The sequence below is a fragment of the Anomalospiza imberbis genome, chromosome 3 (assembly GCF_031753505.1).
Source record: "Anomalospiza imberbis isolate Cuckoo-Finch-1a 21T00152 chromosome 3, ASM3175350v1, whole genome shotgun sequence".
In the NCBI taxonomy this organism is placed as follows: Eukaryota; Metazoa; Chordata; class Aves; order Passeriformes; family Viduidae; genus Anomalospiza; species Anomalospiza imberbis.
This window is the reverse complement of record NC_089683.1, coordinates 66612777-66637376: the sequence shown is the minus strand read 5'-3', so window position 1 is coordinate 66637376 and position 24600 is coordinate 66612777. Positions and strand designations below refer to the sequence as shown.

The 24600-nt window shown below is 34.1% G+C and overlaps 1 protein-coding gene across 1 annotated transcript in view; it reads right to left on the bottom strand.

Annotated features, from left to right (window-relative positions):
* Nucleotides 1-24600, bottom strand: part of ADGB (androglobin) — an 85612-nt gene that overhangs the window by 17744 nt on the left and 43268 nt on the right. The window contains exons 17-26 of the mRNA XM_068184889.1: nucleotides 24450-24582; nucleotides 22833-22947; nucleotides 21159-21326; nucleotides 19061-19199; nucleotides 13455-13643; nucleotides 12008-12101; nucleotides 10356-10490; nucleotides 9412-9565; nucleotides 6161-6348; nucleotides 4471-4655 (exon numbers count right to left, since the gene is read on the bottom strand). Coding sequence (XP_068040990.1) covers nucleotides 4471-4655; nucleotides 6161-6348; nucleotides 9412-9565; nucleotides 10356-10490; nucleotides 12008-12101; nucleotides 13455-13643; nucleotides 19061-19199; nucleotides 21159-21326; nucleotides 22833-22947; nucleotides 24450-24582 — 1500 coding nt within the window. The remainder of the gene's footprint in view (nucleotides 1-4470; nucleotides 4656-6160; nucleotides 6349-9411; nucleotides 9566-10355; nucleotides 10491-12007; nucleotides 12102-13454; nucleotides 13644-19060; nucleotides 19200-21158; nucleotides 21327-22832; nucleotides 22948-24449; nucleotides 24583-24600) is intronic.

Sequence of the window (24600 nt, the reverse complement as noted above, 5' to 3'; positions counted from 1 at the left end):
GATATAAAACTATTTGTGATCTATCCTTTATCAATGTACATAATTGTCACATAAGGAAGATATTATGTGGAAAAACTGTGAAAACCAGAATGTTCTAAAGAAGGCCTGGCACAGAAATATTAAGTCAGGAAATATAAATTTGTTTTCATTTCTAATGCCATTGAAATGTGTTATTTTACCTGCATGTCTACAGAGAAAGTAAAAAGGAATTCTAAAAATGAACATCTCAGAAAATTGAATAAGGACAAAGAAAAACACCTCTGGGGAAGTAGTTTCACCTGTGTTACATTAACCATAACCTGTGTTACACTGGACCATCTCTGGGAAAGAGATACCATTCTGACTTCACTGTGGACAAGAGGTTTTACTCCTCCCAGGGTTTATTGTATAAAAAAAAGGATGATACTGCATAATTGTAACACTTTGAAGGAAAAATGCACACTTTCATGCATGTTAATGAAACATCCAGGGAAATTCACAGGAGGTGGCAGGACTATTAGACACCACATTCAACAAAATTTAATGCTGGTGTGTCAAAGAATAAATGCCCAATTAGAGGTTAAGTTTGCCCCTAGACACTCAAATGGAGCCAGGAAATATTGTTTCTTATGAAACCCAAATGTCATGGATTACTTCCTATTGCATCTTTCCTCTGCGTAAAGCCAGTGCTTCCTTGTTCCTAAGAAAAGCAGAAGTCAGGAAATCAAAATAAGACCTTTCAGAGATGGTCTCTCAAAGAAGTCTCAAATCACAAGTTCTGAGTTGCACTTCTGCATTGCGTTCAGAATCTTTAGCACCAGAGCCGTCCCTCTTGCTGCCCCTGTGGCAAGGAGGTCTGTGAGAGAAATGTGAAGGAAGACAATACTTGGTTTCTTCCAAATCATTTCTAGGGTGCTGCAACTCTGTGGCTGTTATTTTGTAAAAGGTATGCCTAAGCCAGCCTGTAACTGAGGAATAGTTTCTCACTCAGCTGCTGCTGAGCTTTCTAGGTATCAGTTAACATCCCATGCTGTGAAGGTGAGAGTAGATGTAGTTCATAGTGGTTAGATTATTAGGTCTTTCACCAGAAGGAACCAAAATCATGAGGCTTTCACTCAATAGAAGTGCATTGGGATGAATAAGAAACAATACCCACAGATCCAAATCTTGAATAATATACATCTGCAAGAAAACCTGTTTCAAAGAAACAATTTGTATTCCAGATGGAAGAATAACTTATATGTCTAAATAAAGACATTTTCTAATTGCATAAATTGCCTTTAGGTTACCATTTGCAATATTTGCATAAAGGTTTCAAGTCAGGAATGATCTTCAGTGCCTGTTTGAGCACTGTTAGCAAGGGCCAGTGGATCTAATTTACAAAAGGGTAGCTTTAAAGCAGTGAAGCCACCTAGATATACTCCTTTCGAGTCAACAGATGGGTGAGCTCCACTCCAGGATGTGTTGTCGGGGCTTTAGGAGAAGTGCGCTGCCCTCTGCAGGACCTTACCTCTACCGAGCAAGACAGGTAGAGTTCAAGGGAGGTTGTATTCCTTAGGCTACAACTGGTTTTCATGAATGCATTGCTATTCTCCTATTCTCCCTCCCCTAAACCTGAAGAGTCTGAGTATTGAACAATTCTATAAAGATTTTCCCAGAGGAAGATCCTGCCATGAAGATCATTCCTTTCAGAATGGTGGAATCCCCCATAACAATCAATCTGCTTCCTTTGCAGGAAAGATCACTTGGAAAAGCACCCCAAAATACATACACAGCCAATAATTCTTGCAATGGTCACCATGGGGTGCTGTAACATCAATTTTTTTTCTTACTACATACAAAAATATATCTATGTCACTCTTAGTTTTCCTAAGTTCTGGCTAGAAGGAACTTCTGCCTACCTCACTTCCATATTCAAACAAATTCCTGAAAGGTATTTTTATATTTCTTAACAGGATTGTATCAGACTGCTACTGTGGAAAATAAAAGGATTGTGAGCATTCACTTGCCCGTCTGTGCTTAGGCAACTGCTGTGCTCGTATCAACAAAACAAATAGTGGTTGCAATGTGTATGTCAATATATAAGTCCATTATTGTCAAGCAAATGTTCAAGGTCCAAGTCACCTGCTACATCTTAGAAGAGGTAAATGTACTCAGAATCAGTTGGTTTAATGTAGTTTTTGAGCTGTAAAAGACATTAATAGAACAGCTGTGACTGGAGATGAATTAACAGGCTGTGGGTGGGCAGGGAGATAATGTTTTCTTGGTGATGGTTGCACAATAATGTCACTTAAGAGAACTTCTGGCAACACAGTGATCAATCCCATGAGACACAGAACATGTGTGGTAGTGAATAAGTGTCAAATTTAGGGATTGTATGAGGCTTAACTAACAAGACTGGTGCCAATGGTATAGCAGTGTTTTCTGTTTATTCTTATTCCAGGAAAACATACTTTTTTAGAGAACAAAGCACTAGTTACAGAAGGAATCTTGTTGCATTGAGTGTCAGTTGTATGAATCTTCACCTGAACTTGGAATCAGTATTCCTGAGTGTTTCTATATTGTTATTGTACAGGCTATTAGAACACTTCTGACAATACCAAAGAAACCTGCTTTTACAATGCCATAGATCAAACGCCTACTGAACCTAGAGACACTCAGTAGATTGGGTAATACAATACTCTCATATCGGTTATACTGAGTACATTTCACAATATTTTCATTTAATTTGGACACTATGAAAGATTCTACACAAAGTATCTTTGTGATATACAGGATGCATATTAATAGGAAAAGAACTTCATTGTTAAGGCCAGTTGGTCTAGTATTGTAAAAATATAATAGTAAAAAAACCCAACAAACAGTAACAGCTTCACAGTCATTCATTCCAAATGGCAACTCTCTATATACTCACACACACTTAATGAGCATCAGAATATTCATTTCAACTTCAAATATAGCTTAAAATCATAACAGGATTTTAAGCCTTCCACTGCTAAGGAGACCCTGATTCAAAAACCTGCCTATTTTCAATCAGGTTAAAGTATCAGATATTTCACTGAATAATTCAAAGTGGATTAAAATAATTTAAAATTAGCAGAAATTATTTGTATCATTGCACATTAAAGCTAGAGTGTTTGTGTCTGATTTCTGAGGATATTTTGCAAAGTTCTCACATATGTGTCCTGGTAGACTGGCTAAAGAAAAACACCACTTCTAGTTATTTTGCCCCATCCTCTCCCTTTCAGCATTTACTGGAATCCATTTCTGTTCTCTGTCACTTGACTGTGCCTTTGAACTTATTTCAGTCTTCAAACTATCACCTTTGCAAGGAGACAGTCTCCCGAAACAAAGTTTCTCCTTCATTTAGAGTAACATGGCGACTTACTGCCACTACTGTGATGCTGATCCTAAACTGAGCTATTTTATACTTTCCTCTTTCTATTTCGACCAGTCTACCATGAAGTTTACTAGTCCACTTCCACATCCCAAAAACATTAACCAAAAATAACTACTGATTATCTTGGTAACTCAGAGACAATCATGACAGGTTCTCTATGACTTCTTTTAAAAACCTAATGTTTTCACCTGATGAAAACATTTTAAGAGCATGGTGTCCATAGGACTAAATATTTTTTTTTTTACATTTCTGGTAATAACAAGGTGCAGTCGAGACAGAAATTGAGATGTTTCATAAATATTATTAAATTAATTATTTTTCCCATAAAACATTGGAATTTCATATTGCACATTATGCTAAAGGATCATGTTTGAAAACTCCAGAGTTCAAAATAGTCGAGGTGAGCAGAAGAAATATAATGCTATTTTGGGCTTTAGCAAAGCAATAATCCAGTATTTGAACAATTTCTCTTTGCCTCAGGTTCTCAATATGCTCAAACAGGCAAACTCAGATTTACAGAAGATTTATTATTTAGAAGTCTTCATAGAAGGACTGAAGACTTTCATATCTTACATATCTTATGTATAGTAGTGTTGCTGGAGAGTACAGTAGCAGACTTGTTGGCTTATAAACATCTGCTTTATTTAAGCAAACTTGCAATTCTTATGAAGAATTAATTGTAAAACTGAAACAAGTATAATGAATAATTCAAAACATCACACAAATAAAATGGAAATCATTTGATTTAGAAATGAAGTATATAGAAAACAGGAAAACAAATGTAGATTATCAAAGAGGATGGCATGGCAGTTGCCTCTAAAATCTATTATGTATAAAAGAAGTAAAATGGAGGCAGGCAGATGGTACTTAATTTTTGTTAAAAATTACCTGAGCACTACAGGGTCCATTGTTGAAAATATGTCTAAGAATTATGTACCTAATTGAATTGTACTTATTGGTTTTGAACAGTAAAATTAAAGGTTAATGAAAAGAGCAGGGAAAAATAGTATTTTCCATGATTATCTACAGTTACTGTAAGAATGTATATATTGCAGTGAATAAAATTATTAAATATGGCATACAATACTTACACTGGGAGCTCAGAAGTGATTGATTACTCCAGAAATTAAAAACTGGGATGACTGCATTGCCCTTTCCAATGACACTTGTAATTTCCTTCTCATTATCTAGGACTTGTAGTTTAATGAACACGTCTGAATTAGAGGTTTGTACCTGCAATGTAGCAGTATGTGGTGCTGTGACCTTTACAAAATACCTAAAGAGGAAGAAAAAAAAATAGCAATATAATTAACTATACCTGATCATTCTTATTAGGAAAGTACCTAAATGTTGTGCTGAACTGGAAGCAACCACTTAAAATTGAGTTACAAATCAACTGTTTTCCTGGAATCTGATGGGCTACGCTTCCTGTAGTGAAGTTTAATGCAGTGAATCAACAAAAAAAAAAAAAAGCAAGTGCTGCTGCTAAAAAATGGGATGGTCTAGCTATTTCTTTTTTTTTTTTTCATTGCCTTATCAAATGTCCAACTAGACATTTGACTGCCTACTGTACTTTTTTTGTTGAATATCTTTAGTCAGATTAAGAAACTGTATCATTACTAAAGTACATGAGGAGGGAAAAATTATTTGCTTTCAAAAAGATAGGGATATCTCTTTTGATAGCAGTAGCTACTTTGGTCAGCTTATAAGACTGTGGCATTAAAAACCAGTTGAATTAGAGTCTGAGGACAAAATTAAAATAATTTTTATGTTCAAATTGTTCAAATAGTTAAATAGTTGTTATGTTGTAACCCATTGCTTTATGTATTATATGATTTTTGTCCATAAATTCAAATTGTTATGACTAATCTCAACAAACAAGCAAAGAAACAAAAACACACAAAATCCATCACCTTGACTTCAGCACATTTGAAGCTAAAAATACATAATTTTTTTTTTTTAGACTGGCAACATCAGGAGGGGGGAAAGAATGAAAATCATCACGAGAGTGTTTACAAAATTTTAGTGCATTTATTTTGTTTCCATTACATGCTTTCTTTGATTATATTGAAACTGATTCCTTCTCTTTAAGAGACTTGTATCCCAAGAATAATCCATTGGTTTGAAATATTGAAAAAGCTTTCAGGAATCAAGATAAAACATTTTAGAATTAACCTTCAAAATATACACATTTAATCAGCTCTATGCACAGGGCCTGTTGTAGTGCAATATGTAGGTATTTGTGTAAAAACTTAAATATAGCAATTTAGGAATGGTCAGTTCTGAACTCAGAATGGATTTTAATGAACTTTAATTAATTAAAAAGGATTAATAAAAACTAAATCACGTTTGTTAAATATATTCTCCTAAAAGAATCAGCATGCCAAAACAAAACATATATAAAATTTTCTGCCAACACTTCAAGATGAAAATTGGTCTGATATATTGGGAAAAAAGGTGTTTTAATACATGTTTATTCCCCAAAAGTATTATGGAATTTCATTAATTGGCATATGGATAAGACAGAGCTTATAGAAATGCAAAACACTGAATTTTGATTTTAAAGTTACAGTCTGTTTACTTCACACCTGTTCTTCATTAAGTAGTGGCAATATTTCTGAAATAACACTTTCACTAATCAAATGTTAATTTGATAGCCCATAACATTCAGATATTTGCGTCAATATTCTCCCCTTCGAAGAAAGTGGAAAGAACACATTTTTCTGGTAGGGATGACCGATATAAACCCCAGAATTTATTCATTCTTCTCTCAATATTTACCTAAACAGTAGGAACTCACTGTTGGGTATGTAATACTCTTTAAATTGTAGAGTAGAATAGGTATTATTTACAGCCTCACGAGAGAGAACTGGAAGGGCACTATGGGAGCTGATGAAGCGGAGCTTCCATTTGCCACCTGGCACAGGCTGGTCACCAGTGTGTGCTTCAGCCACAAAAGTGTATCCTTTCTGAAAGGGAAAAGAAGTCATTTTTACACGGCAATAACACTACTCAAAAGGCACTCTGTGACTACATGCAACACACTTTTTGTCCATTAACTTATTAATATAAAAAGATGTCCCTCATCAGCAAGAATCTTACAACTCCAGTCTATTCTGACTTATGGAGCATCTCTTATTTTAGCAATTTATATTTGGCAAAAATTTACATGGCAAGTTAAATTCAATTTCATCTAACTGGAAAGCTGGCAGGTGTTTTTACAGACAGATACAACCAAAGTCATTTTCTAACCACATTATTTGATGATTTAAAATGCTCCTTCATGCTTAGGCAGTGTGAAAGTAGGAGTGGATGAGTTTGCTGCATGGAAATTTAGAAATAAGATTATTTCAGTCTTCAAATTAACATCTGCCCTAATTTAATAATGCCACTGCAGATATAACATGAAATGACAAGATATTAATCTTATTTTTATTAATATATTAAGAAAAATATTTCTAGTATTAGAAAATTCAAGTAAAAATAGTAAAAAATGTGACACACAATTAATAAGGCTGATGCAGATTTAGGTGCTCTTTATGAATCCTGAGAATAGGAATATGAGGAGCCAGGATATAACATAAAAAGATTCAAACTTTGATTACTTTGTATTTGTGAAAATGAAGGCAATGTGAATGTGATTACTTGAAAGGAGGGGCAGGAAAAAGGGATATAAGGAGTGAAATGGCCACTTGTAATGTTGCAGGGGAACTCAGAATTAAGTCCCTTTTTCATGTATTCTAACTAGTCCTACTAACTCCCTATTTCAAGTATTAAAATTTCATGTTCCACTGAAGAAATAGTCCAAATGAAAATTCTTTGAAAGGCGCTATTTCTTTCAGTCCTCTTCTAAATTGCATTTAAAGAGATCAGCATTTACCAGCAAAAAGAGCTTTGTTGAACAATCCTTATAATAAATAGGGTTGTGATTTCAGAATTATCCAATAATTCAGGGCTGTGGCTCCATGAATACTGAATATTTAGAATGAAAGTAAAATAAATTATTCATTATTCCAATTTGTGCAACAGTAGCAGTAAGGCACTTTACAACCTTGAATCGCCACAAGGTAACAGCAACCACTCAGAGTAACCATTCAGGAGAACTCATTTAAACATCTAGTTAAGCACAGAGTCACAGGCCCCTCTGTTCCTATCAAGTACACCTGGAAACAGAGAAGGATTTAGCCAGATAGTCAACTACTTTCTGACAGCATGGGATGCGTGAGAAGAACAAATTCTCACAATTTCTCTTGGATACCTATCTATAAAGTTAATGTTATACAATCTTAATTTTCACTAAAAATATTCAGAAAATTCAGACTTCGGACCAAAAATTTGTTTGAGTGAGCATTTTGTGAATACTACAAGAAACTAGAAAGCACAATAACTGAATTTTGTGTCTGGTGGGAGGATCAAGTCACTACTGAGAAATACGAAAACAGATGTCAACAACCCCATTAAATTTATGTCTCCCTTGTAAATAACTTTCAAGAGGTTTCACTACTTACTTAGATATCCTGTTACAATTCATTGTCTCTAGAATCAGAAAGGATTGTTTTTTAATATACCACCCAAATTAACTTTATAGCAAAGTAAGATGAATCCCTTATGTCCTTCTATGTCTAGTCAAGAAAAATAAATGAGCAGTGTCCTTGCTCAAATAGATTTCTATTTTCTAGACTAAATATGGTGGTAGTGATGATTCCTTACACTCTTATCTATGTAGGTCAGCTGAAGCTTGAGTGCTTATCTCTATCCTTTTCTACAATCTGTTCAAAAGACTTGTGAATAATAGAGTAGAATTTAAAAAAAAACCAACCAAGAATTAAAACAAATTCAACTGTATCCAGCAGTAGAAAAAAAAACACACAAAAAAATTTAATGCAACCCGAAAAATCCAAATAACGCTAAGCAAATACCCAGTTTCCATCTAGGTTGTAAAGTCTGCAAAAAGAAGACAGACTTTATTGCTAGTGTGCAGATTTAATCTTCATTGTCAATCATTCTGAAATGAACTTTAACGTGTTCCAGAAGTGTCTCTGCAGCAGAGTAACAGTATCTGTTGACAGGATTCCTTTTTATTTCTGTTGTAATTTGCTGAGTCATAGTTTGAAAGCAGAACTGGTAGGTGTATTAAAAAAAAAAAAATTATGTAATAATACTGACATTTAAGAATTCAGGCATACTGAATAATTTCTTGCTTAATGTACTACATTGTTGACTATTTTTTACAAAATACTGTTACAAAAAATGTAACAGATTAAAGTAATACCATTGTGTTTACTAATTGCAAAATGTCTTGTCAAAGCATCAATAGAGCTTTTAAAAGCACGTGCAGATCCACTGAAACAATAATCAACTCTTTGCAAATGGGAAGAAAGCTAAATTGTAGAGCATAGGGTTATATCCTTACTGAGGAACTCAAGAGCTCAGTGACTGAAAAATGCTGTAAGAAAAAGTAGAAAAATACAGCATGCCTGCACAATTCTGTTTTAACACTCTAAAAATCACTCTTCACTGCTATCAACCGCATTTAATATTACAAAATATTGACCATTAGTTTAGCAAACAGTAACAAAACTGTGGGTTTAAGAGAGGACTTCTTCAATAGGGAAGAGCAGGAATCCAGTGAAAAGGGCCAATTTCATTATTGACAGAATCACTGAGGCTACTGTGTTGTACCCATGTGAAGAAAATACATACCCTTATAGTTCCTTATGCAAAATTTTTATGACCACAAATTAAACATTGGCACAAAGTTTACTGTGCTCAGTGTTATGCATGATGAACAGGAAAAAAAAAAAAACAAACCCAAAATAGCAGCTGGAAAGAGTACAGAGGAGAGAATAATCAAAAGTTGACTAATAAATATTCAACACAGAAGTAGATCAGTGATGGTCTCTGTTCAAACTTGCTAATAAACAAGGGTGTGCTTTTAAGAACACTATGACATAGCTAAAAATCTTAACAGAATTTGAGCATTTGTTATTATTTTTAAAATTATACTTTTCACAACAACTTCTTGCATTTACCTTATTTTTGGCATAAACATGAGGTGCCACTTTGAAAAAGGCATGTGGCATTTCCTCCTGTGTGTCATTATCAAGAACATGAAGTCTACAGGAAGGGATAGTGGTAAACACCTTTGTCAATATAAACATGTCTTCTGGGACAATAAATATTTCTCTAAAAAATAAAAATTAAATTATATCAAAATTATTTTCCCAAATAAAAGGATATGTGCAATACAAAGCAAAAAATATTGACATGGTTTAACCCCAGTCAGGAATTAAGTACAATGCAGCTGCTCACTCACTCCCCACACCCAACCTACCTGAGGGTAGAAAGAAAATATAAATCTTGTGTGTCAAGAACAGTTTAACAATAGGAAAAAAATATACTAATAAATATTCTAATAGTATGAATATTTTTAATGATTAGGAGAGGGAGAGAGAGTAACAGAACCCAAAATAAATTAATGATGCTCAATACAATTGGTGTCCACCCACTGACCAATGCCCACCCTGTTCCTGAGCAGTGATCAGCCCCCTTTAAGGTAATCATCCCCCAATTTATATACTGAACATGACATTCTCTGGTATGGAACATCCCTTTGGCCACTTCAGGACAGCTGTGCTGGCTGTGCTTCCTCCCAGATTTTTGTGCACCTCCTCACTGGCAGAGTGTGAGACACTGAAAAGTCCTTTGCTTGGGGTATGCACTCAACAACCAAAACATGAGTGTGTTATCCATATTGTTATCACACTAAATCCAAGTACACTGTGCTCTACCAGCTACTAGGAAGAAAATGAAGAAGAAATTAAGAAGAAAATGAACTCTATTCCAGCCAGAACAAGTACTTGTCAGAATTTAAGGAAAGCAGACAGATAAGTAAGTTTTTAAGCAGGTTAGTGAAAAAAAAGAGTGTATTTATACTATTCCCCCATAAGAGTTCTAAGGGCTTTGTGAAACTCACCTGAAAACCAGAAACCAGGCATTTGGTGGTTGATCAGCATATGTTACTACATAGTCAGTGAAATACATCTTACACCATTCATCTTCATAACAAGGAAACTTTTCAACTGAATTACAGTTTCTTTTAAATATTTCTCTAGAAAGCAGAAAACAAGATAAAGACTTCAATCTAGTCAGGATGACATACATATATATATATATATAAACTGAATTTTACTTATGCTGATCATGAAGAGCACTACTTTGTGCATGAATGTAAAACAACATAAAATGTGTTACTAATGTTTCTTTTGTAGTTTTTCACTCTTAAGTAAAAAAAATCATGGAGGGATCAGTTCTTTCACACCTCATGGCAAATATATACACATATTTCTATCCATCAGTCTACCTGTGACTACAGCTGCTTCTAATATCCCAAGATGTTATGGCTTCTATAAAACTTTACCTCTTTTTCTTTTTTTTTAATGAATATCAGCATAATTTCACTTTCTTTATATTAAGTTGTCATCTTAAAGCTGTGGAATCATTAGGAGATTAAAATCCTTCATTTAGTTTTAAAACTTTTTGGAACAACAAAGGAATAAAAGCAAAACTTATTGGCCAAGGTGCTAGATTGTTATGTTAAATTGAAAACTGTTAGCTGTTAAAAAAAAAAATTAAGCACAAGCACATTAGCATGATTTTAACACTCAAATGTATCCCTCAGGACAATGCTTATGAACCCCATAAGTTTTATATGTCTGAAAGCAGGCTAAAAACTGTATCTCGTCTTTGCTGATGTAGAAATGCTACAAATCTAAAAAGGATGGCAAATATTTGGAACAAGGCTGTGGTTGCAGAGTCCTGATCCCATCAATGTACACAGGATTTACAAGATTAGAAACACTAAAAGGTGAAATGAAATTATACCTGGTGTGAGTGTTGCTCAAATTGCTGGTTATAGGGAGTGAGGATTTATATCCACAGGCAGCAAATATTGCCAATTTTCACTCCTCACCCCTGGAAGAACTGATTTACTGCTAGATCAGTTGTGCGAACACTTGCAGAGAGATTTTTGGAGGACTTAATGGAAATACGTGATCCCCAGAGAGTGTTAGGCTTGCAAATGACTTAATGAATACTGTTGAAATTATTATAGTCATCTTTCCAAAAGGTACAATAAAATATCAGGGAAAGCATAGAAATACACCTACTACATTTCTACTACCTAGAAATACATCTACTTCAAGCAAGTGCAACAAAAAAGTCCCCTGTTGAGATAATAAACTGTGTACAATTCCACAGTAAAGCTATCTTCTTCCTACTGTCAATCATGATTGCTTAACAGCACAAATCAAAAAGTTTCCTTAAATCAACTGTTTAACTAAGGAATCAGTATCAGATCTATACTTATGGAGCAGCCTACCAAAAGGTAATATTTTAGATTAAAAAAAAAAAAATCGGAAAAAATCAGTAACATATCTAAAAATTATATTTTACTCATGTAGGGTGCACAGAATAAAGCATAGCATATATTTAGTAAAAAACATTTCATCCCTTCCATCAAGGTTTTGTAATTTTGACAGTAATAATGCTCTTACCATGCTTATTTTGTGAAAAAACAGTTTATGACAACTACCTGCAATAAAATAGTTTGATTTATTGCACAATTACCTTAACAATGTTACAGCACACTGTTCAAAATTTAACTCAATCATAGCCCACAGGTTTTTCAAAGTTTCTTCAACATCAATGTTTTCTTTAGTACCTAGAGATAATAAGTTACAAAATATAACATTCAATTTTGCTATTGTTCTAAATTTACACCTGCCAAATACTTCTGAAAAAAAAACCACTTGTACAAGTAAATTGCCTTATTTATTTGGAGTTTTACAGAAGTCTCACTGAGCTGAAAACTGTATTTTTCTTTGACAGAGTATATTCCATTCATCACCATCTTTGTACTTTTCAGCATACCTACAACTGCAAAAATTATGTGATCAATATTTTCTCCAATTTACAGTTTTTTCACTGTAACATGTTGTAGTGATATATGGCAATCTCTGTCCTCAGAGAATATGCTATTGAACTCCCAGAAACTTTCATCTGCCAATAGCAGGAAGAGGTAGGGATGCACCTAAACTATCTGTGTATCTGTGTAGCTAACAGGAAAAGAATTAGGCAGCTCCAATGAGTAATTCACTCCATCCGTGTTGGATAACTCACATAACAGGATGTGTTGTCATCTCAAGGTGTCTGCTTCTATACACAGAATACAGATGAAGACTTAGACTAAAAGTTTTCATTAGAACAATACAAATCTTGGTTTATTTCAATAAATACCTTATCCTTTTAAAAATAAATGTCACTTTTCTAACTTGACCGTGTCCAGATTCAAGACACAAACTTTGAATCTCAGACTAAAGATGTTTTTGTTAACCTTTGGATATCAGCCTAAAGACACTTAAAAATTATAGCAAATCTTTTCTTATCTGGTCTTTCTGAAATTACAAACTAACAACCTGTAAGTACAAGGCCTATATTTAATCCTGATCCTTACAACTCTACTCAGAATTTTGCAGTTGTTATCTTTCTTTCTTCCTGGACTGTGGACACTGCATTTGGACACAGTATTCCAACTGAGATAATAGAATTGCTGAATAGGAAATATGCTACAAGTCCTGAACTGCTATGCAAGATTCCCCTATCTATATGCACAAGAATGATGGATAGTGTCAGTACAGTGTCTTTGGAGGACAGCATTAGACTGATACTGTGTGTGTTCCACTGACTACTCATTATGATATTTAGATTCTTGTATGATTTCCTTTACATTTCCAGAAAAAAACTCTAACATTTAGCCCAGCTCTGACCTAAATCTACATTAATATAATTTCTGGTTTAGTATCTATGCAAATCTAGGTGGGTGTATCTTTCAGATACTTTTCTGTATCATATGTGCTAACTGAGTGGTTAGGTGTACTTAAGAGAACTACAAGTTCTATTTCATTAGTTTCAGTTAATTTTACCTAGATATTAATTAGTAAAAAACTCTTTACAGTGAAGATTTTAATAAGATGAAATATGAAATATTTTTGAAAGGCATTTTTAAATGACACACCTGGTTCTCTGCTCTTCAGTATTTTCCTAATATAGGTCCCTCGCCAGATGGCCTGAATTTTGAGAGCTGCTGCTTCTTCTTCAGATGTGGGAGTTTGATTCTCACAACTACTAAGGGATTTCTCCTCACTGCTCTCTGAAGGATTCGAAGAATAAGTAACATCAACAAAGCTGGAAGTCCTGTAGTTGCCTGTAACAAATTTAAAAAGAAAAAAAAAACAAAAAAACAACAAAAAAAAACAGAAAAAAAAAAAACAACAAAACAGCAAGAGACTGATTTCAAACACAAATCTTCTATGATGAAAATATCACTCTTGTAATTTTTTTTAATCATAAGTTGGAGAAAATATACTGTATAATTACACAAAGTCAAAATGTCAGCTACTTTGCTAATTACAAACATCAAATCATTTTTCTCTCCATGGACAGCTATTGCAGGACATTTTTTAAAATCACATCTCCTACTGTAATTTCAAAATATTCTTCCAAACATGAACCAAGAGGATTTGATACACTAAAGCCTGACTCTGTACACTGCTTAAAAGAGCTTCACAAGATTTTGATTACTTTTGTCTCTCAATCTGGTAATTTTATTAAATAATAATTTCAACATCAGTGTTGTTCAAAACATTTTGTTTAACCTTCACAAAGGAGCCACAGAATAAGGGTAAGTTCTATGATAAAGGGAGAGCTCATTTATCTGACTGACTTTATGTTACCAAGGAGTTTCAAAGTGCAGCAGCAATTAGTGGGTTCTGACAGGTTAGCAATGAGGTCTTTGAAGGCATTGCTGCCTAGAAATTAGCATCCTGGGAGCCATCAGCACCAGGAATTAGGGAGGGGTTTGGGGAGCAACACTCCCAGGGACCAGTGCCAGAGGGGTAGTTTGGAACTGCACACATATGGAAAAAAGGGAGCAAGACAGCGTGATAGGAAGGAAACAATGCTGCAAAAGGAAGTACCAACAAAGAAAAAGAAGAGGAATCTGCTTGAAAAATGTAGACAACATTGCAGACAAACAAGCTATCTTAAGATACTGCTTTCATCAGCCAGCTCACACATTTCAATCTAATCACTTTTACTCAATATTGCCAAATCTGGTTGTATTCTCAAACCATCATTTCTCGTCAGTATTGCATTTCCAAACCCTAGAAAGCCTCTTTAATGCTTGGGGACTGGAAGATTACACAACCCCACTTCATTAGAAGCCAACAATATGAATGGCACAACCACTTTTATAAAACAGACACATACACTCAATCACAGAATAACAGAGACCTTAGTGGACCACTGAAAGTCATCTGGTCCAATCCCACATCCAAAGCCAGATGAATTTAGAACAGGTTTCTCCTGTTCTTGAATAAATGTCCAGTCCATTTTTTAATACATCCATAACAATGGAGACTCCCTAATTTAAGTGGGCATTCTTTTCCAGTTTTTGACTGGCCTCATAGTGAAAAAAGTTTTCCTAATATCCAACTGGAATTTAACACTTTCTAAGATGTGTCCTGTCTGTGCATCTCTGGAAAGGTTTTGGCTCTCCCATTCATTCATCACTGTAACACACTTCAAAATTAATTTGTTCAATCTACAAACCTGTCTACTTTACAATTAAACATCCTAGTGGCAAGATGACTTCTGACCCCACTAATCATTGTCTTCATGGAAGGGAAATAGACTTCGATTTCAGCTCGTGCTTTGGCTCAGAAAAATTAGTTCTGCTGCAGAGCCTACATTTCTCATATAAGGCAAAATAATGGATTATAAAGTAACAGTTGTATATATATGAACACACATATACACAGATTGATCTCATAGGTAAGAATATCCTAACATGGAGCAGGAATCAATAATATAGAAAAGTAAATACAAAAAGTATTGGTATGGTGTTGCCCTGTGAACCAGCTAAAAACTTCATCCACTGGTGGGCTCTATAACAAGAAGTAAATACCTATAACTCTAGAAATAAAACATTTCATTTGTGACGAGAAAGAATATAGGGATATACAGTAAGTTAGTTAAATGTTAAACTGTTTCTGAAAACAGAAATATAAAAAAATTTGTATTGACCGTCACACAAAAATCAATTCTATTTAAAGAAATGGTCAAAAGTTACCACTGATCAGGCCACAACCCAAACATTATGAGTATATATTCCTAAAGTATATACTCCTAAGGAGTTTTTTTTTTGTTCTAAATTTTTTAAGCTATGTCATAAGAACAAAAATATTTTTCTTTGCAACATTTAAGGCAAAATAATGAGGTCTTAATTAAATATTCTGATCTCTCAAGGCTTTTTTTACTTAACATTTCTTAATATTTTTTCTTATAAGCGGAGAAATGTATACTGTGAAATGCTTTGAATCAATCAATCTTGAACTAGTGAATGCTTTAAGTCTATCACTATTGAACTAATGGATGTTTCAAATTTGACATTATGATTGAAAACAGATTTGTCAAAAATCTGACATGCCTTAGCTGTTAATCAGAAGATACTGTGCTAGTAATAAAACGGAAGCTTTCAAAGCAGCCTAGCAAGACACTGCTCACCATAAAATCACTGCAGCTCCTGGAGGCAATGTAGGAATTATTTTTTTGAAAAAGGAGTATTTTGCATGTACTCAAGAGGCATTTTACATATTCAACCAAATAATGTCAAACTTTTCCTCCTTCCTTACTGGAACTCAAGCTCAAATCCAAAGTGCAAGAAGAAACAAATGTTCAGAATTCTCTTTTCAGTCACACAATGCAACACAACACAACCGTATAATCAATCAATTTAATCTATGTTTCTGGAGAGAAGCTTGTTCTGAAAAAGAACTGAGCAGGACTTTCCAAATACAGTTTCACAGTCGAGATAAGCTTACCAAGAACAGCTTGACTTCTAGATAAAATTTCAGACCAGAAGGTTTTAAGAGAAGTGTACACAAAAGGCACTCCACTTCCAACTTCAAAGTTGCAATTTATCCATGAGAAAGAAATGTAGCCCCTGAAATGTGCCTAAATGACTGTTAAGTGATTGAGACTCTTGAAAATCAGGGCCACAGACCTCCACTGACTCCACTGGCTCACTCTTGGGCCCAATGAAACCAGGACAAGGTAAACAAAGAACATGTGCAACAGAGAGCAGGCAAGCATCCTGATATGCTTCCTTTCCCAGGAAACATCACATAACTCTGTAAATTCAGTACCTCATGATTGCCTGAAGTTCTGCAGGGCCCCTTTATTCATTCTCCTCCCAGAATGCAACAGAAGAGCCATGCCATGGGGAAGCACTCAGCTTCAGATACTTCCATCTTTTTTTTCATTTGTTCACATGGCACAGTCTACCACTTGTTTCTTGTGGCTCTTCTGCTAATTGCTACTTGGGGATGGATGATACTTGGCAGGCAAATAAATATGACTAGATCATTTTCAGGATGGTTTCTCAGAAACCTTTGTAGGCATGACCACTAACTGCAGGAAATCGTAATATCCTTGCCCTTGCTAAATCTTGACATTAATTCAGCACACAGTGGAAAATTAATATAAAATGGAAGCACTGTTTCAAAAAAATTCACATTTGACCTGATATACTTGCAGACCCAGATGACAAAAATATTTCATTCATCTGTTATGTAGCTTACACTGATGTCTGTTAGGTTCCAAAGGATTATAGCCTCAGGTCCTGAGCAACTAACCTGACAATGCAGCAGTGCTAATGTGGGGGTGGGGCTTTCAGCTGATGCCAATCCTTCAAGGCCTTTCTACAACGCAGTTTTCTACTGGTATTTCCTGCTACCTACCTGTTTTTCCCTGATAGTTCACTTGGTTTATGTTTTATTTCTTTAGGTTTCTGGATGGAACCTGAACAAAAGCATTCATTTACTCCAAAGAAACATGTATTAAACAGGGCAAAATGTCAATAAAAGTCAAAAAATGCCCAATATCAATAAAATCAAAGAGAAACAATTACCTTTCCACTCCAACAGGGATCTCTTGTAATTTAATTTCAGAAAAGCAAATAATTTAAAAGGATATATTGGACACTGGAAGAAACAAAACTGAAACAGAACTTGCTTTCTCCATATATTTATTCCACTTTTTTGATTCACTGCCCAACTGCTAAAAATTATTCTGTCACAGTGGATCTCATACTTTAGTAACTTATATGAGATCTTTGCTACAACCTGTCAACTGTGCTAATTATTCAAATCTATTTAAAAATGTCTTCTAATGCTGACAAGTGTTTAAGGGTTTTTTTTGGAAAACAGAAATCAGTAGCACAGTAATACTTTAAAAATGTGACAGCTGTTGTTTATTTTAAGTGGTTTGATAAATGTCAATATGCTGACCCTTGTAACATACTCTTGTCATGGGATGGAATTCTCTGAAAAATACCTGATGTCTCACAGGAAGAATAACCTTCAGAAGAGAGGAGATTCAGAGGAAAGTTCCCAGTAAAGAGAGATAAGTATACGTGCTTCTAAGTGTTTTCTTAAAAGGACAAAAGTATTACAACATTTTGTCAATAAAGTTGTTTACATTTGAATTCAGTTTTTATACTATTTTCTAGAATAAACTGACTAATCTAAAGAAAGTTCGTATAATTTTGTTCGATCAAGTAGAAACACTTTATTTTGTAAGTTCACAATAGACAAAGAAAAAGCTAAGTCCCCATAAAAAGCCTTCAAATGGTGATCATGTCTCATCCCACCAATCAGATATATTATTTTTCTGTTGTGATATGAAACCATATACATAAGGCTTTTATTGGTAAATTAAATGCTAACATTAATAGATTAAAAAGTTACAGAGACTGAAAAATAAGTCCTAAAATGGAAAAGAACCACATATTTGGTTGCCAGGCAAACTTAATTCTAACTGTGTAAAACTCCAGCCTGCATAAAAAAATGAAGCAAAGAAACAGTGGGAAGAGAATTATCCCTGCTTGTAATAAATAGGTTGGCCTTCCAATGGCTCCTCACAGAGTATGTTCAGGTACACACCCTGACCACAGGCTGGAGAAGAAGCAGTTGGTGCTGTAGCCAGTTCCACACTACATGGGTATGACCAGCCAGCCAATTAGCCAGGCACCACAGCAATTACCCAAATAACAAGCTTAAAAAGCAAGCAAGCGAGCAAGACAACAAAAATTTAAATACCCCTCCCCCAAAAAACCCCAAAAAACTCTCAACCCAACACTAAGAAATAGTTGAACTTTCAATAAAGGTACTAACTTGAGTCTACATTCACTCTCATGTTCTGAACAATATAGGCATTTCAGGTCTTTTCAGCTGAAAATTTGAATAAAAGTGATGAGGTGCAGTACAACAGGTAAAAAATGCAGATGTGTGTTAATGTTTGTCAATATTGACAAATGCAACTCAAAGAAAACCATGGGCAGTTTTATAAATTAACAAAGGGTAATCAGACTTTCTGTAACAAAGAAAAGGATCATTTCTATTCTGAGATGAACCTCAGATGTCCTCTCAACAGTAAAAACCTTAGACTTAAAAATTAACTGTGCCTACTTAAACAAGAAAAAACAAGAACAGAAGAGTTGGCTTCTCTGAAAATAAGAATGGGCAGACATATTTGAAGTGATTAGCAATATCAATACATTACCTGAAAACATAGCGTCATCCCCAGAAATATCAGTGTCTTTAAAATCCAAAGTAAAGGACCTGAAGGCAAATTTATATCTGTAAAGATCCTTCTTGTCTGATACATATTCGATCAAATACCAAAATGCATTATTGAAAACCTAAAATCAGAAAGAGAAAAGGCATTCAATGATTCATTTATAAAGATTGATTTATATTGCTTCTCATTATTGTTTCAAAAACTGTTTCTCTCATCTCTTACAATGTATAAATGAAGTCTTTAACTTCCTCAAACAAATACTGAATCTGAGAATTAATCCCCATTGTAGGACTATAATCCTTCAAGACAACAACAGAGAGAAAACCTGTTTCATGTCTGGCTTATAAAGAAAATAGGACTCATTCTACAGTGTGTTCATCACCCAGAAAGATCCTAGTTTATGTGTAGGGGGTTGACGGCCGCATACCAAAGGACAGAAAAAACATATTATAATTGCTATAATGACAATGGGAGTTCTAAAGTTGAGGATTCAGAATAGAGACAGGAAACTGAATGGGAATACTTTCGGGATTAGGAGGTGCCACAGTATGGGAAGAATTGACTCTATTTTTATGCTTTGACACATTGATTCTCTTTAAAGAGCAGAAATCCAGTCTTTTCCTCCCTCATTCCTAGTAGATGGGAATTTTTTAGCGTGCTTTACAGAACTTGTTTCATAATCTGAGGTAAAGAAAATAGTAACAACTTACTGGAAAAGACAAGATTTTTCTGTTTCATTGCCCTTGGTTTCAGATTTTTCTGCTTTCTGGAAACATATTTTATGTATTTTAATACTAATAAACATGTCCTTTATTTTTAAAATTGTAAAACTGGGGAAGAAAGACTATAGTAGATCCTTTCTTGTATTCAGAACAATTTTTCACTGTTTGTATTAAAGACAGATAATTTCCATATTTTCATTCTTGAATCACTGGCACTCAGTGCCTTTCATTTATCTAATTTCTGTCTTTTTATTCCTTTTCAGCCATACATTGGTCTTCTTAGAAGGGGAAAAATTAAGGGATATGTGGGTTGACAACTACAGAATTTTTCTTAAGGTCTCAAAATTTTGCACATATTTCACATGAGCATATGCATTTAAAATTTGTTTATTCAATTCCTGAATTCAAACCATTTTTTTCCTCGTGGATTTGGCATGTAAAATACCTCTTTCATGAGTGGTGCACCTGTAATAATTGTTCCTTAATTCTGTTATTTTGCTGAATTTGAGTTGGTGTCCAGCCCATGTATAAAAGTGCTAATGTTCTAATTTTTAATAGCAGTGATTATAAAAATATTAAACCCTTTTTCTAAACTACACATAAAAAGTCTAAACTGCATGAGCTAATACTTTTACAAAAATAAATGAACCTTGAATATATAAAATACTGACTTTAGAAAAATCAAGTTATAGCAATATGATCAACATTTGCATACACATAAAAATTAGTGTATCTTCTACAAAAATGTTTTGTTGCAATCTTTTTATAATATTGGAAAGCTATAGCATAGAGATCTATCAGAAAACTGTAATACTGTCATCATGTATCTTTAATTTATTGTACATAGAGAGCAGAAAAGTTAAATAAGAATGCTGCAGTTTCAAGAAACAGAGAAAAGGAACTTGGAATACTGTGAATGAAAGAACTCATTACTGCCTTCAGAAAAATAAGCTGTAATTATGTTTTCCTGTTCCATCAACATTAGGCACAGAAAGTAACCATTAGATTTTTCTGCATTTCAGGTAGTATCTTTCAAATTCAAAATGAAGTTGCAATATAAACACAGCTCATGCTTTCTGCCCCAAAGTATGCTAAACTAGATTGACAAAAATAGACTCAATTTAGAATCTGCTACTATGTGCACATTGAAATTTTTTCTTCTTAAAAGAAGATAATTATTATACAGTTGCAAGTTATGTCATTTGGGCTTACACTTTATAATGAATGTCACATTCACAGCATGCAGGTGGGCCTTGTTAAGTGCACAGGGATTGTTTTGAAGAGGATAATGGCAATGTGAAGCAGTTATCCAGTTTCTGTAGCTTTTAGATATGCGTTCATTCAAACTATTTGCTCACCTTGCTGTTTTCTTCAGCTATTTTAGTATCATGGAGCCCTGGAGGACAATAAGCTACTTCCAATTCCTTCAAGGCTTTAGGAAGCTCATCCTTACTGCTGTAATTATGTATCACATTTCCAACAGCTCTCAGGATAGCTGTAGCCTGTTCTATAAATCGAGAGCTTTCCTGAGGAAAGAGAATAAAGCAACCATTGTTAGAAAGATTGTTTTAAGATTTTCTTTGGTTTTCCTTCTGGGCCATGACAGAATACAAGTTTTTTTTTCTGTGATGAAGTAAAAAAACTTTTGGAATTCATTCAGATGTTCTTAATATTACAAACTGTAATTTATGTCTCTGATATTAAAAAGCATATCAACTTCTTACAAATTTTAGCCAGTGAAATAAATAATAGGCACCATAAGATATATCTATTAATTGTTTTATATATGCTATATATGTTTATATATGCTTATATATGTTATATATGTTTATATATGTTTATATATATTAATTTATATATCTATTGGTTTATTTTTTCCTATAACATTAGTCCTAGGAAATTTAATCAAAAATAAAATCCATATAGAAATTTTCCACTGCAGTGGTAATAGTGACAGCTGAAGTGCTCAGCATCTTCTGTTATGCAAGGACAAATTAGTATTAGTATCCTGCTGAAAGCAATGATCAAATATATGCTGCCTAAAACATCAATAATCTTCATCAGGATTTCTGTGCAAGAATGTGGATGCTTTCCTGCAAATGACAGCCTGCAGATAAGTTGTTTCAAAAAGAAGTATAGGGAAAACCCAAGGATAAAATTATGCTTTATTTTCTTGATGAGAAATAGCTTTTTGTCCCAAAATTGAAGGTAAGGGAATAGTACAGCCACAAGATATTTTTAATGATCTGACTTCTTATATTTCAACTTCTTTACCACAATAAATGTGATAAATTTGCACAAGCTGTTTTAGTGTTCTATTCTTAGGAGACAGAATCTAAACTATGTAAATTGGTTGTTACACTCACCTTTTAAAATGTTTTTGCACAAATGTTCTCTAGAAAATATATTCCCTCCCGTCAGGGACTTCAACAAATATTTGGGCCTACTGCTTGCTAGAGAAACCTTGAAAATATGTATGACAGTGGTGTCTGTCTGGATTACGGATAATGAAGAACAAAAGCTGTAGTAAATTCTCCCCTGGCCCTCTTATCTCAGCTATGAAAAGTTGTTTGATTAAATTGTTCATTTTAGAAATAAAAGCTGCTCTCGGACCCGGTGAGTAATATGCAATCTCATGGGACTGAACATACTTCACTGATGTAAGGTTTTATTTAAATAGGCAGGTATTTTTTAATATTAGTTAATATTTATATATGTATTTCATGACCTGGAGTGGGTTATACCCTACCCTGGCATATATATTTCAACATTTTCCACATTTTATGCTGCACTTCTATGTAAATCACAATAATACCCAATTTTAACTTACATATTTATGTAAGATAATTTTTGCAATATGCATCCAATACCTGTTGTGCTGCAAAACACATATCTTTTATGCCCTTACCAGTTTCATATTAAAATTAATACTATACCATTGAATATAATAACTCTAAATGGAAATCCAATACTACTTTAATTAGTAGTCAGAAAAACTTTTATCACAATGTTTGATTAGTCATTATGCACACCTTCTGAAGAGCTGGCATCACAGTCTCCTCTTCTCCAAAGACACATGGCACCATGGTACACAGCTGAATGTGGTGCCCTATGGGACAAGTTACTGTGAAAAGCAGGATGTGTCGCCTAAAATCAAGGAAAAAAACCCAAACAAATTTTCTTTTTTTTTTTTTTAATTGCAACAGTTCTTAAGCTTTTCCTTTCACACATTTGGTGATATCAACAGAATTGTATTTAGGTGAAGAATCTTATCCAGGCCACAGCTTCAACATGTTAACTAGAGATCCAGCAGCAAAAGTAAGAAAGGAGAGTTCATGCCCCCCAGACACACTGGCAGTTTTAAATTACATCTTCTTTCAACTGAAATTTAAATGCTCCTTAGCCACTAACAGACAGTAGGAAGAGCATTCCTTCCATTCTTACCAAGTGACTTCTCTTTTGGAATGAAATGGGGAAGTGGTCAGTAAGCCCATTTGTCTCCCACACCTTTTGTAAATTAAATCTGACTGAAAGCTTCTTGTCTCTGACTGGAGTAAAGAGAATCAAAGGTGGGAAGTTTAAAAATTTGAGCTGATGAATTTATAAAATTGAGCTATCTCTCTTAGCTTTGAAATTTACTGGTGCAAAAAGATACACATTTTTGGCCACCCTACAGTACAGAGAGATACAGATTTTAGAAACTACATTGAGAAAATACATGTGAATCCAGAACTAGATGTGAATGTAGTCTATAAACATAATAATAACTATTTCAGTTTTATTCTGAATCAAAAAAAATAAAGAGCAAGATAAAAGATCTTTGATTTAATTTCAGCATGCTAGAGCTGTGGTGTTTTCTTTCTATGTCTATTTATTTATCATCTTACTTAACTTTTTAAAAGTATATTTTGCTTCGTCTCTTTGAATTTTAACTGATGATTTTCTCTTTTTGGGAAAGTAGAAGGCCTCAGTTAATTAGGCAGGAATATTATGCTTATGACAGGACATGAAGATGCTGTTTTCCTGGTTTCCCTAGAAAGGTTTACAGAAAATAACATATCAAGGCCTCTTGCTTTCTATCTATTTCTTTTTTTAAATAATCAGCTAATGCTCCACACTGAATATTTAGAGTTACATACAAAGAGAAAAAAAAAATCATATTAAGTAATACATGAATGGGAAGTAAGATATGCAAGACTTCATGGATAATGTTAGAATTTCTCCTGTCATGTTTCTTAAATCCTTTTTCATGAAAAGCATTGATACCACTTATGGTATCATCATGCTTTTACAATTCCACTAAAAATGCTAATTCTTACATTTTTCTTGCTACTCCAGGGAACATTTCAAATCATTCTAATTAGAAACACTTTTAAGTAGGAATTTGTAGGAATTCAAATCTATTTTTTAGCAAGTCAGTGTGATTTTTCTTGTTAAATGCCCCTAAGTAAGGGTAAAGAACTCAGAATCGTTATAAAAGTGTTGGTAAATTCACAGTAATTTGGCAGTCTTATCAAATCCTAGCTATCAACCAGTCTGACACTCCTAAAACTTATGTTTTAGGAAATAAACTCTTACTGGGTTATTGTGCAACAATCATTTCAAGCCTTAACTAAAGAGTTAAGACAGAAATGAAGCCTCATACATACCCAATGGGAAGATTTACCACAGTAGCTTTGGTTGCAGATGTATGCATCTTTAACACAAGTTTTCCAGGAGTCACAGATTTCCAAGAGAAATATTCAACCCTCAGCACACCTGTTGGACATTCTTCTTTAGTACCTAGGTTAAGAAAACAAA